Source organism: Contarinia nasturtii, unplaced genomic scaffold, assembly GCF_009176525.2.
Source record: "Contarinia nasturtii isolate CC-2019 unplaced genomic scaffold, AAFC_CNas_1.1 Cnas_scaffold_5581, whole genome shotgun sequence".
NCBI lineage: Eukaryota > Metazoa > Arthropoda > Insecta > Diptera > Cecidomyiidae > Contarinia > Contarinia nasturtii.
In genome coordinates this window covers 1-17,607 of record NW_022202852.1, presented here as the reverse complement: position 1 = coordinate 17,607, position 17,607 = coordinate 1, and the positions used below count along the sequence as shown (strand labels likewise).

The following is a 17,607-nucleotide window of genomic DNA, read 5'->3' as shown; positions in this document are numbered from 1 at the left end:
TAATATCGAAAGAAGACCTAAATGCATTGTCATATATTTCTTCACTTTTTAATTTAAGCATATGGATCGATTTCTTCTAATTTACTCCTTGTGATAATTGAGCGAAATTAACTGGACCACTTGGCATTCTTCGAGTATTGCTTTTGGGATAGTGATAGAAAAAATTAAATAGATCATTTTACTACCAACGAATTATTTCTTGTGCAATCATTAGATAAAAAAATATTACTGACGAATACTACACTTTGATCAATGATTTATTTTAGAATTTTTCGAATCGTCGCAGTAAAAAGAATTCTGCTACTTTAATGGTCCAAAGTTTGATTCAATATTGATTTTGTCAACGGAATGAATATGAATTTTTTTGTTCACTGTAATCAATTGAAGTGCCAAAAACATTAATTATCAGCGTCACATCCAAGCTGAATAATATTATTATATAATAACGTGCAAAATTTCGCATTTGAAGAAAAAATGTGGAAAAAAAAATCATCTTCGTATCGTAATGGCAATACAAAGGCAATACAAAGGCAATAAAATAAATCCCGTCAATTTTACCATTATCACGTACAAAAACCAAATTTTGAATTTTTGCGCGCTCTACATGTGAATTACGCGTCATGTGACAAAGTGTGTTGTAAGCGCCTCTACATCAATATTACGACATATGAAACTGTCTGAAAAACAATATGGCTGCCGTGTTTTCAATTTCAAGATCAGACCAAATATATTTTTTAATGCACTTCATCGTCTGTTTATGTTTTCATTTTTGATTTCGCAATTGAATTTTTTCTAACATTTCGAATTTCGGCACATTTATAATTTAAGGTGAGAAAGCAAATGTGTTGGTGCGTTTTGATGGTCATAGACTACAGAAACGTGTAAATAAAAATATATACCTAGAGAAAATAGAGAAAACATATACGAAGTTGACATGAGCATGTTAAAAACAAAAATTTGTTGAATCAGGTTAGTGAAAATTTCCTTTGTTATTATTGTGTCGCGAATTGACGTCACACATAATATTCGTCTTTTCCTTATTCAAGTCATGTATCCATGACAACAAAATTTATTTTTCTTCCTTCGCTGTAATTTTTCACAGAGTATTCGATTTGTGTCGATTAAAAATTAAATTAAAAAAAAAACCAAATTTATCATTTTTTTTATCGTAGAAAATAAATCGGTGATTTGTGTACACGCCAACGGAATACGAAGAATTAACAATTGAAAAATCAGCATTGAACACAGTCAAAATGTCGTCTGACGTCGATGATGATCAAGTTCTTCCGGATTCATTACAAAAACTGGAAATTGTTCCCGATTATTCTCATTCACAGTCAGCCTGCAAAGCAAACAACGAACACAACAATCAGAATCCCTTCTTTTCGCAATTGTCTACAGCAAACGATATTGACGAACGGGTAAGCAATCGTTTATATTACAATTGAAAAAAAAAAACATTAAACTTTTAATATTATTTTTACACACAGATAACCAAAGATCTATTTGGGCCAACATGTAGCAATTGTAAAAGCATAGATAGTAGTAAATCGTGTGGTAACAAGAGTTGGCGACATCGTGGCAGTAATGTAAGTCAGTGTATCGAGCATAATATAAACAAGCAGATTCATTTCAAACATCGTGATAAGGAGAAATCACAAGTTTTATCCGAGAAAAAATTAACGATTCTACGTGAACCGATTCTAAAATCGATTGGCCGTTCTATATATCACAATGGTACTCAGAGTAAATCGTGTTGCGACTCAAAACCGGCCACTGAACAAAAACAATCGAAAACCAATGTAATGGAAAATGTACGAAATACATTGTGGTTCGGTCCAAAATCATGTGATCAAGGTGCAAATGTGGAGCTCAAAGCAAATTGTGCTATTACCAAATCAAATCGAACTGAATTAAGCACAACTAAATTGGATGAATGTCAGCAGGTGTCTGACACAACCGATACAAACAATGTGATGATGCATAGAATACAGAATTGGCAATTGAATGATAATTCAAACGTCATTGATTTTAAGTCATTGGTCAACGAATGCGATAATTTGTCGTTGTCCACACCGGAACCAGCCATCAATTCAATTATCGAACTGCACAAAACAAAAAACTTTCAAGTACTGCAAGCAAATCAGATTGAAAATGATGCAGCCACTGCAGCCGCCTCGGTTGTTGCTTCATTAACGAATGAAACAACAAACGACAGCACAAATTCATCGAACAATCGAATGATTGTCGGCGCTGGCATTAGTGCAATGAACAACAGTATGAGCAGCAACAGCAGTAATTCATCGTCGTGTTCGCAACAAGCGCGAATGAACTCAAGTAACTGTGATGTCACAATTGACGAATTGGCGAGCTACATCGAATTTCAATTGCATCTCCCCAAGCCCATGTCCACAAATGTTTACGAAGCAATGTTTTCATAGCCACATTTCGCAAATGTCAAATTTTTAATTTTTAATTGGCCTAGAGGCATATTTATGTAACTAAATGTGTATATGTGTGTATATGGTGTAACTCAATTCATTTATACACGACACTTTTCCTGATGTGAATTCAATTAATTCAGAAAAGTCGGAAAACATAGTTTTCCAATCATTCAATTACGCATTTCGTTCATTACATTAATTTACCTATTATTATTATCAGATTGCATTCTGATGATATCGTATGATTTTTATCCTCATTCGCGACAACAACTCAAGTTCTATGCAAAATAAAACAAACACGTCATTTTAGGTGCATCTGAAAAATTGTGTGTATGCACTTGCAAAAATTAGTTTGAATTGAGTGAATCATTGACATTAATTTGATTTGATTGGTTTAAATTTTATTTTCCCATCATTATTATAATTATTACTTTTGTTCTTCTTCTTCTCATTTGAGATCAGAAAAGAGGCATAACATGGAATTTTGGATTTTTTTATACGCAGCCAATATTTACATATTTAAAATAATGAGAGTAAAAAATTACACGGATTTAGATATGAAATTCATAATTTATAGATAAATTTGCTCAATACTGGGCCCGATATTTAATAAGAAAAATACAACAAAATACAAATCAAAGAAACGTTTGTTAAAATTCGTATTTATCAGAAGAATAAATTAGCAAATAAACACATATTACGTGAACGAAAATAAAAAAAATGTCTTTTTATTTTACACCATTATCGTTTTTATAGATGGAGACAACAATATTTGATTACCATTTTTATCAGAAATTGCGAAAATATTTTTCAATAAAAAAAAAATCTTTAGAATTTCTGCATTCGATTTTGCAATAATGACACCGAGAAATAAATCGAAGTTATCTTTACTCTGAGTCATGCTAATCTTAATTGTGATGAAATGGCGCTATAATTTATGACTTTTTTTTTAATGACAATATCAACTTGGATTATTCACTATAAAAATATAACATCACCTAAATTCTAATTGGATTTCCCGGGTATTCTTTTTTGAGAAGAAAAGCAAATCAGTATGGTTACAACTATAATCAGGACCACGATGATTATAGGAATGGTTACTTGTTGCTATGGAAATTGAAATTATTCGTAAATAAATTTACTATAGAAAAAAATCAGACGCTGCGCCCAATATAAAAAACTATTATATCAACAAAATACGAAACGAAATACGTTTCGATATCTTTCTCGCATGAACATATTTTTGACCGTACGTACGTATTCCAAAGAATTTTTAAAAAATATATATGTTCATTTCTATAGTTGCAAAAAAAAAAAGAATTGGCCGTCCGTACGGGCACTAATGTCGCTCGTGTTTGTACGGACATTTTGACCGTACGTACGTAATATACTTAAACTGTTTTTGTCCGTCCGTCCGGGCACTTATGTCCCTGAGCCGAAAACTTCATAGTAAAAATACTTCACTTTTTGGTTGATTTCCATCCAGGTTACTTTTTCACGATATTTTTGGAAAATTGATAATATATTAATAACATAATGATGTTCGCGTTAATAAGATTTATCTTATTAATTCATAACATATTTTTCGGAAATTAATAAGATTTATCTTATTAAAAAACTATTGAAATATGTTATCAATATGTTAGCGGTCAACATATTAATAACATATCGATTTTGTCAAGCTGTAGTTCCAACTTCCAAGTTCAATTTCTCCAAATTGTGCATATGACCGAATGCAAAATTTCTGATGACACTAATTTTATTGAATGACAAATCAACATTCACAACTCTCTTAGCATTTGCAAATAAAAACGATGGAATTTCCATGAGTTCATTGCATGAAACAATAAAATTAAGTAGACGAAAATTATGTGTAAAAACAACTGTTAAATCACAACTATCTCTAGTAATACAATAGATAGCAATTACTGATGTATGGATATTTCGAAAGTGTTGCAAATGCTGTATAAACAAGATTGTGTTCCATGTTTTACAAGTTTGGTGGAATGAAAAATTAACATCTTTATAGTTTGAAGATTTATGCAATTTGATGCTTGTTATCGCGATATATCTAGTTCTCGGTTAAATGCAGGTTATGATTTATTGTAGATAATATCTTTAATCCGACATCAAAAATTATATTCTTACCTTACAGTTTTCTTTTCGAAAACAATGATTTCCGATGAAGCTTCTATTGCCTTCAAATAAATTAATTCAAAATATTGACAAAATATCATTTTCGATATTTTTTCCAAAAAAAACACAAAAATTTACTTTCTAATTTACTTTATTTATTTTTTAATTAATTAATTTTTTTTTTTTGATTTTTTTTCACTCACTTATCGATGAATTAAAACGGCCTCTTTCATTATTTGAATTGAACGCGTTTTTGTTGTTTTTTTTTTTAATTAGTTTGCACTTAATTTGCTTGATATTGACTTATTTCTATTTTGTGTGTGGTGTATGTATGTTTTGATGATGTAAAGTAATGGTGCCATTTGTTGTTTTTGAATCTCATTGAAATGATTCAATTGAGCACGTAGATAAAAAATATTTCTTAAAGTGGATCATATCATTTTAAATCCATCTGAATTTAGCACATAATTGCTAAAGGAATCTGATTTGCTACAACGACCGTGCAATGATTTTGCAAGGGCAAAAGGTGTCTCAATTTAGTGTTTTTATTGAAACGGAAATAGAGCGCTCAAAAGCGAGTTTAAGAAGAATATAAGTATAGTCTACAATTTATTTTTTTAGAAATGACGATTTCTATGAGATAAAAAAAATTAATATGAACGTAAAGCATAGTATAATTAGGTGTAATTTTGAGATTAAATAAAACCACAAATATCACCACTAGCTAAGACATGAAGGAAAAATAACCGAATATCTGTATGAATTATTTAAAAAAAAACTAAAAATAGAGAAATGAAAACCACATAAAAAGTTTGTTGGTTTTGCAATTAAAGAAAAATTTTTATCGAGTGAATTTAGTTTTTAACTGGTAAAACTGGTGGTGGATAGTTGAATGGAACTGATTGAACTGTATTATATGGTAGAGATGGTGGCGGTAAATTGTAGAGAGAAGGAATGCCAGATGACATATAAGATTGATGCTGTTGGCCGTAAGCATTTGGAATAACTGAAGATGATTTCGATTGGAAACCATTATACTTGGATTGATCGGCAGTGGTTCGGGATTGATTTGCTGACGAACCATTTACAGCCGACGATGCATCATAGTTTCCATAGCCATTCTTTGTAGCTGACGATGAATAGTTTGAGGCTGTGGATCGTGGTGTATACGCTTGATTTGTACTTCCAGTATTGCCATTGTATGTCCGTGGCTGATATGATGCATTGCCATTTTGTGCACTTGAGAAGCGTGACATTGGACGTTGATTAGCGCCATTTCCATAGCCACCATTATTTGGACGTTGACCGTTGGACATTTGCTGTGAACGATTACGGAAATCATTCATACCGCCACCATTTGGGCGACCGCGTTGATTAAATTTGCCACGGTTTGATCCATTACCACCTTTCTTTACCAAATCCAAAAGTCGAGGATTTACAACCTATTTCATTGAAAAGAAACGATGTAAAATAAACAGAAAAAAAATCCATTAAGATTTGTTGTTCATTTGAAATGTTGCATTTTTCAATGACTTGCCTGATTTGCTTCCTTCAGCACATTAACCAGGTCACCGGCTTTTGATGCATTTTGAATGGTAAATAATGTATATGCCGTTCCAGTGTTATTCGATCGGCCGGTACGACCGATTCTATGAATATACTCTTCGCTGTTGTTCGGATAGTCGAAATTGATAACGAACTTAACGTCTTCAACATCTGTATTCATTGATCGTGGATATGGGAAGTATAAATTTAGTTCAATTCTATTGTTAATTAACAATTATTTTCACAAAAATATATAGAAAATCAACTCATTTTTTTTTAATTTTTTATGAAGATAATGTTTGTTTGTGTTTCTTATATTCGTCAATGAATGTCAATTCACGAAAAAAACCAAATTCTATTACGTTGCACTTTAAATCACACTAATTTTTTAATGAAATTTTCCCTTAAAAACTATTGGACCTGAATTGGTTTGTTTATGCAAAAAAAAAAAAAAATTAAATAACTATGTTTTAAACACAAAAAAGCATCAACAAAAACAAGAGATGTATGTGTGTATGTTTAAAATTAGTCCATTTCGTTTACATACCTTTGCGTTTATTACATGTGTGTGATTTGAAAATAAAAAATTAATAACTGTTCGTTTATCAAACGAGTAAAAAAAAAACGATGGAATTTCTTGGATTAGCGTTATTTGGGTAATAAACGAACAAAAGTATAAAGCATTTAGCTGATTTGGCCCTAGTCATTTTGGCTTGGTTTGGATTACCTGAAGGTGAAAAAGGAATTTTTCAGCATGCCTCACATCTAAAACGGTAAGTTGCTTGGCACCAACAAAATTCGCTTCTTCCACATGCATTCGGTCAATAGTTATCGTTTTGGTTTGGTCTATTTTTGTGTGTATTTGTGTGTTTATGTGTGAAATAATTTTTTTTTATTTCTGTTTATTTGAATACATTCACAACGCAGAAATTTTTAGGTTCAGAGATCAAAAGTTCAACGCCTATCATATACTGCTTTCGTTTAAGTTTGCGTATATGATAAATAATCGGTTTTTACGTAAATGTGGTTTTTTCGCATTATTTGTTTTTCATGAATATAATAAACATAAAATTATGATTTTTTAGAAAGTACATCGGTAAATGTCAGTCAAATAGATAAAAACGACCAAAATTCGAAAAATTGTTTCAATTTTACGTCCCTGCATAGTAAATGTTTAAATACATACTACTTAGTTTCTTTTTTCCGTTGAGCCCAAAAATTATCAAAAGACAATGGAAGGGCGATAGAGAAAAAAAAGTGAGTGATTTATCAAAGAAACTGGAAATGAGAAAAAAAGTAGTAAATAGGAATAATGAGCTCAAGAAAAATACATAAAAGGCATCATGGAGTCCAAAATTATCATTATTACTATTATTATTTTTCATGTTCGAATTCAACGCCTTACGAGTTGACAACAGCACCTCAACATCTCTAGCACGAACACTCAGAAATGGGCAGGACTCAGAAGGAAATCCCAACCAATTTAAATGCTTAAAAAAACAAATTTTCTTATAAAATACAGTCATAACTAGAACTTGAACAATCTTCGAAAGCCTTTGAAGATAGCACAAGCGTCCACATGTCGAAGATCAAAATCCATTTCAACAAATCAATTAAAATTGTTTTCATTGAAGCAAAACAACAAAAAAACCTCTTGTATGTAGGTGTACACCACATACAATAATCGACTACATTTTCCCAGTATTCACTTTTAAAAAAAACTATTAGTAGAAAGACAAAAATAAAATGAAGTGACATCAATTTTCAATGAAAAAAAATTTATGAAAACAAAACACAAAAAAAATCGTATGCCTAGCTTTACACATACTTGTTTTTCTAACGAAATTTTACCCAAAAAGAAATAGAATTAAGTCAAATGAAAAGTGTGTGTATAAAATAGTGAACAAATAATGAGACCTACTTACCTGCTGATGCAGTCATCCAGTATCGTTTCTAAGTTTACATAAAATTCAAAACAGATAGGATAATCGGTGCTAGATGAGTTAAAAACTGACGAATATTTATAACCAACTACAACTACCGCACATAGGAATGCTTCAGACATATTATTTCGCCACTAAATTAATGTGAATACTTGGAAAAGTAAAGTTCTTCATTTTCATGTTTGGTTTCAATTTCGATTTCGATTCCGATTATGCGATGACTTAACAGAAGAAAATTGTGTTACAAAGTGGAAGATACTCATTTTTTTTTACAACAAGAATGTGAACAAGAAAGAACAAGAATAACAAACAAAATAATTAAATTAAATAAATCAAATTTGATTTGAAGAAGAATAAACCGTACTTGTGTTTCCTTACATCGTTTGGTTTTTTCTCTTGTGTGTGCTTTGTTTTGGAAAATTTGATGCTGCTTTGAAATTGACTCCATTTTTCGTTATTTTTTTCGGAAATGTTTTGAAAACAAAAAAAAAACTTAACACGATTTTAAAATCAATATCATTGAGAGAAAAATTAAAAAATGTGCTTAGGTAAAATTGAATTGGTAAACAACACTTCACTATTTTTACATAGCAACAGCGCAGAGATTTTTCGGCCATCACAATATATCTGACTGACTTGAGTATAAATTTTGGATTTAAATTAACGATTTTTACTCTCTACCACTCATATAATAACATCATCATCATAATATAAAATAGTTAAAAATAAAATCAAATAAAATGTATGTAACAAATGGTTTGACATTCGATGAAAAATCAATCACTCTTGTTCCATTGCAGCAGTGATCAACTGACCATTCCATCGAATATCAACTCCAATTATTATATCGGAAAAAATATGTAAAATTTCAATTAGCAAAAAAAAAAGAGAAAAAGTGAGATAAACAATCTTAGAATGTAACAAAAAGATCCGTGTTTGGGATGCGCATTACTTCTTTTTAAAATTGTTTCTTCTCGCTCTTCATGTTCAGTGTGTGCGCGTGTGTTTCTCGCATGTTCCCCATGTTTTCTTTTTTTATTATTTTCTTTCAATTCTTCTTCTCTTTTTCTCTTTGAAATTAAGCCATTGAGTTCACCGAATCAACACACGGTTACAGTGTCTGATTTTGGTATGAGTAACATGTTCACGTAATCTTACCTAATCCCCGAGCAGCAACATCAGTTGCCACCAGAATTGCTTGACGTCCACGACGAAAAGCGTTTAATACGTAGTCACGCTCTTGTTGTGATTTATCGCCATGAATAGCACATGCTTTCCATCCGCCTCGGTTTATTGACCGTGTCAAATCATCGACTTTACGTTTTGTCTCAACAAATATAATGATCTTGGAATCGGGATCATTTATTTCACCCAACAATCGCATCAGTTTATCCTGTTTTTCTTCATCGCCGCATACATCGATGATTTGCAATATGTTGTGGTTGGCCGACAAATTCACCGAACCAATGTTCACCTGAATGTAGGACTGGAGAAATTCTTCGGCCAACATTCGTACTTCTTTTGGCCATGTTGCGCTCCACATCAATACTTGACGATCTGGACGGATTTGACCAATGATTTTACGAATCTGAGGCTCGAAGCCCATGTCAAGCATGCGATCAGCTATAATATAAAAAATAATAAAAAATATTATTAACATGGTGCATAAAAGAAAAGCGTCTCATTTTGTTTTACCTTCATCAAGAACGAGATAAGTGCATCGACGTAAATTGGTAGTTCCCTTTTCAAGAAAATCAATCAATCGTCCCGGTGTTGCGATGACCACATCAACACCACGTTCCAAATCTCTGGCTTGGCTACCTTTTGGTGCACCGCCAAAAATACAAGTGTTACTCACGCGTGCGTTCGCTCCAAAATCGTGGCATACTTGCTGAATTTGTTGAGCAAGCTCACGTGTTGGTGCCAAAATCAATGCAATTGGACCGTCACCACGTTTTCTACGTTCTTGATTGTTAATATGGATCATGCTTGGCAAAACATATGCCAATGTTTTTCCCGAACCAGTTTTAGCAATGCCAACCAAGTCACGGCCGCTCAATGCGATTGGCCAACTGGTTGCTTGGATTGCCGTTGGTTTTTCGAAGCCTTGTCGTCGTACACTGGTCATGACATAGTCAGGAAACATGTCATCATGAAATTCCATATTTGGTGATGGCAGTTCACTTCCGCGCAACGTAATTTCGTTGCTTTTAAAAAACGTGTCAATGTCATTTTGTGCAACATTCGTCAACGGCGTGTAAAAATTTTTACGGAACGGTGTCAACGAAATGTTGGTCCAATCGATGGCTCGCAAATTGCTGCCATTTTGAGATGCCTGCTGTGGTTTTGATACAGGCGATGATGGTTTTCGGTACGGTTCATTTCGAATACCATTCGATGGTGACCGAAAACGATCATTGAATTTTCCATTTGTACTTTGCATTTGATTGTACCTATTGAATACACAAGAGAAAGAAAAAAATCACACACACATACACATACACACACGCATTAGTTCATGAACAAAAATCATCAAAATCGATTTTTAAAATGGAATGGAAAATTTTCATCTAATCAAATGATTATATGGCTTACGCCATTTATAGAAATTTCGTATTTCAAAGCGATAATATTTTATTAGTTGAAGAAAAAAAAGATGGCGATTCATTTTTTTCACACAACAGAACTACGTTTTCAACTCAAATATCATTATAATCCATTGCTACTAGGCAAAGGTAACTTTTTCGCTCTCCATTTATTACGTCTGTATAATACTGTAATGGCTACAGAAGCGTATGAAACTCACAAATATGTGACTTGCTTACAAGGCTAACTTAAATACTTTTGACAAAAAAAATATGAAATTATACTTACATTTTTGATGAAATTTTCAAAATCTCTTTTGATGTCAATTTAAACAGAAATTAATTGAAATTTCTTTGGTCAGTAGTTATTTATTCAGAAGAATTGTTCACAAAGCACAAATGGCGAACACAGTATGTGAGTTAACACTGAATTGAGGAAACAGCGTATGTATTGATTTTTTCGTTCAACCTAGCTACATGTCTCGTTCACAGCACAACAGTTATGAAACGTCGCTGAAGAGAAAGTCGACCCCAACGCTATATGTATTTAATTTTTATGTTTTGAACCAAAAAAATCAAACATATAATGGAATAAATAAAATATTTAATTAAAAAACAACCATTTTTATTATTATTTTTTCAAATGAATTTGCAAAAAAAAAGAACCTTGTACACTGAGTGAGACGTCTATATAACTCAAATGTGGATTTCAACGCGAGTGAGAGAGGCAAACACATAAAAGGCTCACTTTTTTATACAAACTTCTTTGATAGACTATTTCTCCAACATCAAGTTAGAGCATCATTACAGTGACCACTGTGAATGCGCCCTAAATACGTCATTGCTGTGTATGCATGATTTATACATCGGGTGAAATGTGTATATGCATGTATGAGTCAGTGAGCTGCTGTGTAAGTTATATTGCAACACGAAAAGTTGGAAGCTCTGAATTTTTTTTCCTCATCAAAAACAGCAAATCAATTTAATTTGAACCATTCGATAAATAGGTTGTGTATTAAAAGAAAAAATGTAAGTCACGTTATTTTTGATACACATATAAATCACACACATTAAATTGTTGAGTGCATTTCTTTTGGTTATTAATTTATCTATGTGTTTTCGTAATAAATTATTTTCAACATGTCTGCCTTTTACATAAAAAAATATATACATAATGCTTGTGAAAGAGAGCGAGAGCACAGAAAACAATTTAAAAGTAGACTGTTGTGCTATTTACATTCAATACGGAAGCTGCATAAGAAACATACAACAAGTTTTTGTGACCTTTATCTAATTTTTTTTTTGTTGTTTGGTATAATATTTTTGCATCGTGCGTAGGTTTAATCGTGATCGTGGAAACTCAAACTCTGACTTTGGTCGGAATAATAACAACAATAATATGGGCAGAGGGTCTGGCCCATCCCGTGGACCCATGGGCGGTGGCGGTGGTTCCTATCGACGGTAAATATAATTACTCTTTTAACATTTTGTGTGCGTTTTCAATTCATAAATTTTCTATCATGTAAATTTCAAAAAAAAAAATAGAGATGATAACAGATCATCGGATCGACGAAACGGGCCGAATTCAGGCGGTGATCGATATTCAAATAATAAAAATCAACAACAACCTGGCGATCGTTTAAGACGTGTTCGATGGGAAGATTTTGAACTAATTCCATTCCAAAAGAACTTCTACAGTCCATGCGAATCAGTGCTGCATCGTACACCGCAAGAAATTGAACGTTTCCATCGAAAACATGAAATCACCACTAAAGGTACACAACGAAATTCGATGATGTTTTTTTTTTTGAATATTTAATTTAAATGAAATGATTTTTTTTATTCGAAAGGTCGTGATGTCCCACCACCATTGTTGGAATTTTATGAGGGTGCATTCCCCGATTATGCCATGCGCGAAATTCAAAAGTGTGGCTTCGAAAAACCAACTGCAATTCAAGCTCAAGGTATGGCTAAATTTTATGGAATGGTTTTACTTACATAAAAAATTCTATAAATTAATTAAAAATTAAGAAAAATATATTTAAAACAGATGTGCAAAATAATGCAATAATTATTTCATTTTGTTAGGTTGGCCAATTGCATTAAGTGGTCGCGATATGGTTGGTATTGCACAAACTGGTTCGGGAAAAACGCTTGCATATATTATGCCAGCTGTGGTTCATATCAATAATCAGCCACGTTTGTCACGCGGAGATGGTCCAATTGTACTTGTTTTGGCTCCAACTCGTGAGCTTGCACAGCAAATTCAACAAGTTGCCAATGACTTTGGTTCGTGCACTCACCTTAAAAACACTTGGTATGTTACTAATTTGAAACAATCACATGAACACTGAAATGGTGAATTCACTTCGGTACGATGCGATAATTCATCGAAATGAATTTTTTTCTTTGTAGTATATTTGGCGGTGCACCGAAAGGACCACAAGCCCGAGACTTGGAGCGTGGTGTAGAAATTTGTATCGCAACACCGGGTCGATTGATCGATTTTCTTGAGAAAGGAACCACAAATTTGCGCAGATGCACATATCTTGTTCTTGATGAAGCCGATCGTATGCTTGATATGGGCTTCGAGCCACAAATTCGAAAGATTATCGAACAGATTCGTCCCGATCGTCAGGTGTTAATGTGGAGCGCCACTTGGCCAAAAGAAGTACGAATGTTGGCCGAAGAATTTCTCAATTCCTACATTCAAGTAAACATTGGTTCATTGAATCTGTCTGCTAATCATAATATTTTGCAAATCGTTGACGTTTGCGAAGAATATGAAAAGGAACAAGTATGTAAACAATTCAATTGAAATGTTAAAAATATCGTAAATTTTACAATTTTGAAAATGTATTGTTTTGAATTTAGAAATTGATGACTCTGCTGCAAGAAATTTCGGGCGAACCAGAGACAAAGACTATTATTTTCGTTGAAACAAAACGTCGCGTTGATGAAATAACTCGTGCCGTATGTCGAAATGGTTGGCGAGCAGTTGCAATTCATGGTAAATATAAAAATGAAAAAGAAAAAAAAAACGATTGCGCTAAATAAAAAATTAATACGTTTTTTTTCTTAAACAAAATTTTTCAACAATTACAGGGAATAAAACACAACAAGAACGTGACTATGTTTTGAGTTCATTCCGAAATGGACGTCAATCGATTTTAGTAGCAACTGATGTTGCTGCTCGTGGCTTAGGTAAGAGTTTTTGTGGCCAGTGCATTGGTTGATCAACAGAAAAAAAAAAACAAACACGAAATATATCGAACGATCGATCAATCGCTCGCTTCATAGTAAACATTTTTTAATTTAGAGAATAACCAATATCGCAAGTTCATTGGTTACGTAAGACAAGGTTAGATTGGGATTAAGGTCAGTCAGATGATTTATGGCCAAAGGGTTTTGTTACACATTCCGTATAACCGTCGGCTTAGTTGAAATGTGTCGGCTTGTTTGCTCCGTATCTTTCCAAAATGCAAAAATACAAAGAAAAAAAATACCGAAATGAAAACGAACGAGAGTTGACAACGTAATATAAAATAACGCACATACACACATACAACAATATACACAGGAGAAATAAAAAAGATCAAAATAATGATAAAGGAATGGAATCGAAGCTGACGTTTTCGAGCGATTCCAAATGATCAGTTATCTAAATGTCATCACCGCAAAACAAATTTTATAGTGTTTATGTCCAGTATTCACTTCAAAATCGATCGTGTTCGTGCGGGCAGTTCGTGTGCGGGGCACATCGTTTACAAACCGGCCACAACGAACGCAACGTACACTTGTATACGGGTAAGTACTCGGTATTTTCTTTTTGTTGCGTATTTATTTGCAATTTTTCAGTCAACAACGATAGTATCCATCGTGAATTTGTACATCATTAATGCAGAGAAATGTACACGGTCAATAGGACAGTGTTATATAATCAAATCATCGAAGAATATGCATCAGTGAATACTGGATTAAAGACAAATAAAACGTTATCTGCGGTGATAATTACAATTTGTATAGCTGCTGTGCGTCTCAGTTGAATTGTGTGTTAATTATTGATTAATTGATTTCGAGAGCGAGAGAAAAAAAAAACCACTTGAAACCAATTTGTTATTTAGCTTTGGGTGTGTTCTGTTGTTTGCATTGTTCATCGGCACGTGTTTTATTTCACTGCTTTTTTTGCTGGTGTGCATCGGATTTTCAATACTCAACCTGAATCTGATGTCACCGCCTGCCGCATCTATCTACAAATGAAAAATCGACAAATCAAATGTAAAAACACAATAAAGATTTAAAGACCAAAATTTAGAAAATAAAAACCACACAGAAATCGAATAAATAAAAACCATATCTCAACGAAACGTAGTTCGGTAAGCAAAAGACCACTCCAATTTTCCCATTGCCATCGTCGACATAAACGGTGGCAAACAAGGTTTCGATTGCGATGTCAGGATATTTCTAAGTGCGATTTTTTTAGATAGTGCGGTTTATTTATTTTCTACTACTATATGTCGGTAAATTGGTAGAGTAATTTTAACATCAGCCAAATTCGAAAGCGCATCATATGCCATTGCCATTTATCCGTGAATGGCACACTGAAAAACCAAAATAAATGAAAACACAACATTGGAATCGGTTAAAATTCGGAATGCTTGGTCGCTGCTGTCACTCGTTCATTTCACGCGTGCAGCGATATAGCATCATCACCTTGTGCATTCGTTCGTTAATTCGATAAATCATTGGCCTTCAAAGAAGTTTAAATTGATTTTGGTAAATGTTAAGTTCATTTTGTGACACATTATACAATTATACATTGTGGCTGATGACACAAGGCTACTGCTACCCAACCGAATACTGATTTGCAACATGTAAACGAAGAGTTTGGCGACCAGTTTGAGAGCAAATCAATAGCAAGTGCATTTTGAATTTTGTTCGAGATATTTATGCTATTCAAATGTAGCATACTGACAAAGCAACAACAAAAACGTCACTACACACAAAGTGCTTATGGATTATGATGATAATGTGTCTTAATAAGTACACGTATATAGTACTAGACAATTTGTTTGAAGCCGAACTAAACATTTTCAGTACAAGTGAAATAGAAACAGACTCCCGGCCAATTTGTTTGACTGACATTTCAAGAAATAGCGAAAAAAAAGTAAAAAAAGACAGAGGAAAAAAAAAAAAAGAAAATATACCATTTGTTTATTTGTTGTTTATGAACTAAATTTGTGAAACATATGCTTGTTGACTTTGATGGACCATCTTACGCGAGAGTATTCTTGACAATGCAATGACAAAAAATATAAACGATATTAAAAGACATTGGTCAAAATGGAAAATATGGGATAAATGCGTTAAGAATACAAGCTTAATGAAAATAAAACGAAACAAAAAAAACTAGTAGTGATTATGAAAACTAACTGGGGAAGCATGGATATTGCAAAATAAAAATGTGATGTGTTCTGTTCCAACTGCAATGTTCAAACAGAATGGCATGACTGGTTGGTGTCAGAATCAACACAAGCAACGATCAGCATTTGGTTTTACCAAATTTGGATACCAAATATCACGTTCTAGCTTCGTTTGTTTTTAAATCAATAAATTTAAGTAAATTCTATCTATCGAGAAAATGAAATGAAATTCGGCTCGCACATAATTTCATTTCATGGGATTTGCTCTGAATTTTGGTTCTATCATAATCAGGAATTTATGTTCACAAACAATTCGAAAAAAACATTTTTTTTTTTTTGCTTTTTATTATTTGATAACAACAATAAATATCCAATCAATACCATATTAAAACAAAATGAAAAAGAAAATTACCATACGAAACGTTTCAAATAAGTATTCGCCTATAAATACGAAATTATTCAGATGTGGAAGATGTTAAGTTCGTTATCAACTTCGACTACCCAAACAACAGCGAAGATTACGTTCACAGAATCGGTCGCACAGGCAGATCAAATAACACCGGTACTGCTTACACATTGTTCACCTATCAAAATGCCTCGAAAGCCAATGATTTGATCCAGGTGTTGAAGGAAGCAAATCAGGTAAAAAAGCATTCTCAAAATTCATTCAGAAAATAAAAAAATTGCTCTTTATCGCCATTTCATGTTACTTATTGCAATTTCTAATTAGGTGGTGAATCCAAAACTGTTTGAATTATCGAAATCGAATTCACATGGTAACAATCGTAATTCACGTTATGGCGGTCGCGGAAATAATGGCGGAAATAATTTCAACCGAGGTAATAACGATCGTCGCCAATTTGGAAACAATGGAAATAACAATCGGTCCAATGGTTTTAATGGAAATGATAATGGATTTAAGCGCGACAGAGACCGCAATGAAAATGGTGGCGGTGGATCACGTTTCTCAAACAATGATGGACCTGCACGTTTTTCATCGAACAGCATGAATGGCACATCACGTTTTTCAAACGTTAACTCAAACGGATCGTCGAACAATGCAAACACCGGTTCACGTTATGGCAAGAATAACGACGGTGGTATGCGTTACGGAGGTGCAAGTAATGGCATTCGTGAGGGTGGTTCACGTTTCTCAGCGCCAAATACACAACAAACATCTCGTTTCTCAAATAATGATTCATACAATAAAACATCATCAAATAATGATTTCTATCAAAATTCAACATCCAAATTTAAACAATACGATAACAAATCAAATACATATGATAATAAACCAAAAATTCCCATGACCAATTCCACAAATAGTACCGGTGGTATAGCCTATCCACCTTACAATAACTACGGATCGGACGCAATGTTTGCGTATCCACCACCGCCGATTCATTAAACACAACCACCCATATGATGCACAAGGAAAAATTTAAACAAAACAGAACAAAAATATGGTGGTGGATGTAAAGAAGATCCGTGAATTATGTACATTAAACTAATTTTGAACAATAAGTTCATT

The 17,607-nt window shown here is 33.1% G+C and overlaps 3 protein-coding genes across 4 annotated transcripts; 2 read left to right on the top strand and 1 right to left on the bottom strand.

The window, feature by feature from the left end:
* Positions 1 to 717: 717 nt before the first annotated feature.
* LOC116351502 lies at positions 718 to 3,152 on the top strand. 2 transcript variants are annotated; one of them, XM_031783605.1, is made up of 3 exons: positions 718 to 969; positions 1,173 to 1,421; positions 1,491 to 3,151. In XM_031783605.1, exons 2-3 carry the CDS (start codon positions 1,254 to 1,256, stop codon positions 2,439 to 2,441), a joined length of 1,119 nt encoding a protein of 372 aa, XP_031639465.1. In that variant the 5' UTR covers positions 718 to 969; positions 1,173 to 1,253; the 3' UTR covers positions 2,442 to 3,151. The 2 variants fall into 2 exon arrangements, with proteins under 2 accessions (XP_031639465.1, XP_031639466.1); XM_031783606.1 differs by lacking the exon at positions 718 to 969 and having other exon boundaries at positions 1,189 to 1,421; positions 1,491 to 3,152.
* A 1,668-nt stretch (positions 3,153 to 4,820) lies between these two features.
* On the bottom strand, positions 4,821 to 11,103 carry LOC116351500 (ATP-dependent RNA helicase dbp2-like). The gene is made up of 5 exons (XM_031783603.1): positions 10,943 to 11,103; positions 9,764 to 10,521; positions 9,227 to 9,691; positions 6,118 to 6,296; positions 4,821 to 6,022 (listed from the first exon to the last, which is right to left on the bottom strand). Coding segments are annotated over exons 1-5 (1,992 nt in total). The 5' UTR covers positions 10,945 to 11,103; the 3' UTR covers positions 4,821 to 5,434.
* Positions 11,104 to 11,543: 440 nt separating this feature from the next.
* LOC116351499 (ATP-dependent RNA helicase dbp2-like) lies at positions 11,544 to 17,601 on the top strand. Its single transcript, XM_031783602.1, has 10 exons — positions 11,544 to 11,682; positions 11,992 to 12,114; positions 12,199 to 12,428; positions 12,504 to 12,617; positions 12,742 to 12,970; positions 13,069 to 13,450; positions 13,528 to 13,663; positions 13,759 to 13,857; positions 16,540 to 16,718; positions 16,807 to 17,601. Coding segments are annotated over exons 1-10 (2,172 nt in total). The 5' UTR covers positions 11,544 to 11,680; the 3' UTR covers positions 17,485 to 17,601.
* The last annotated feature ends 6 nt before the right edge of the window (positions 17,602 to 17,607 follow it).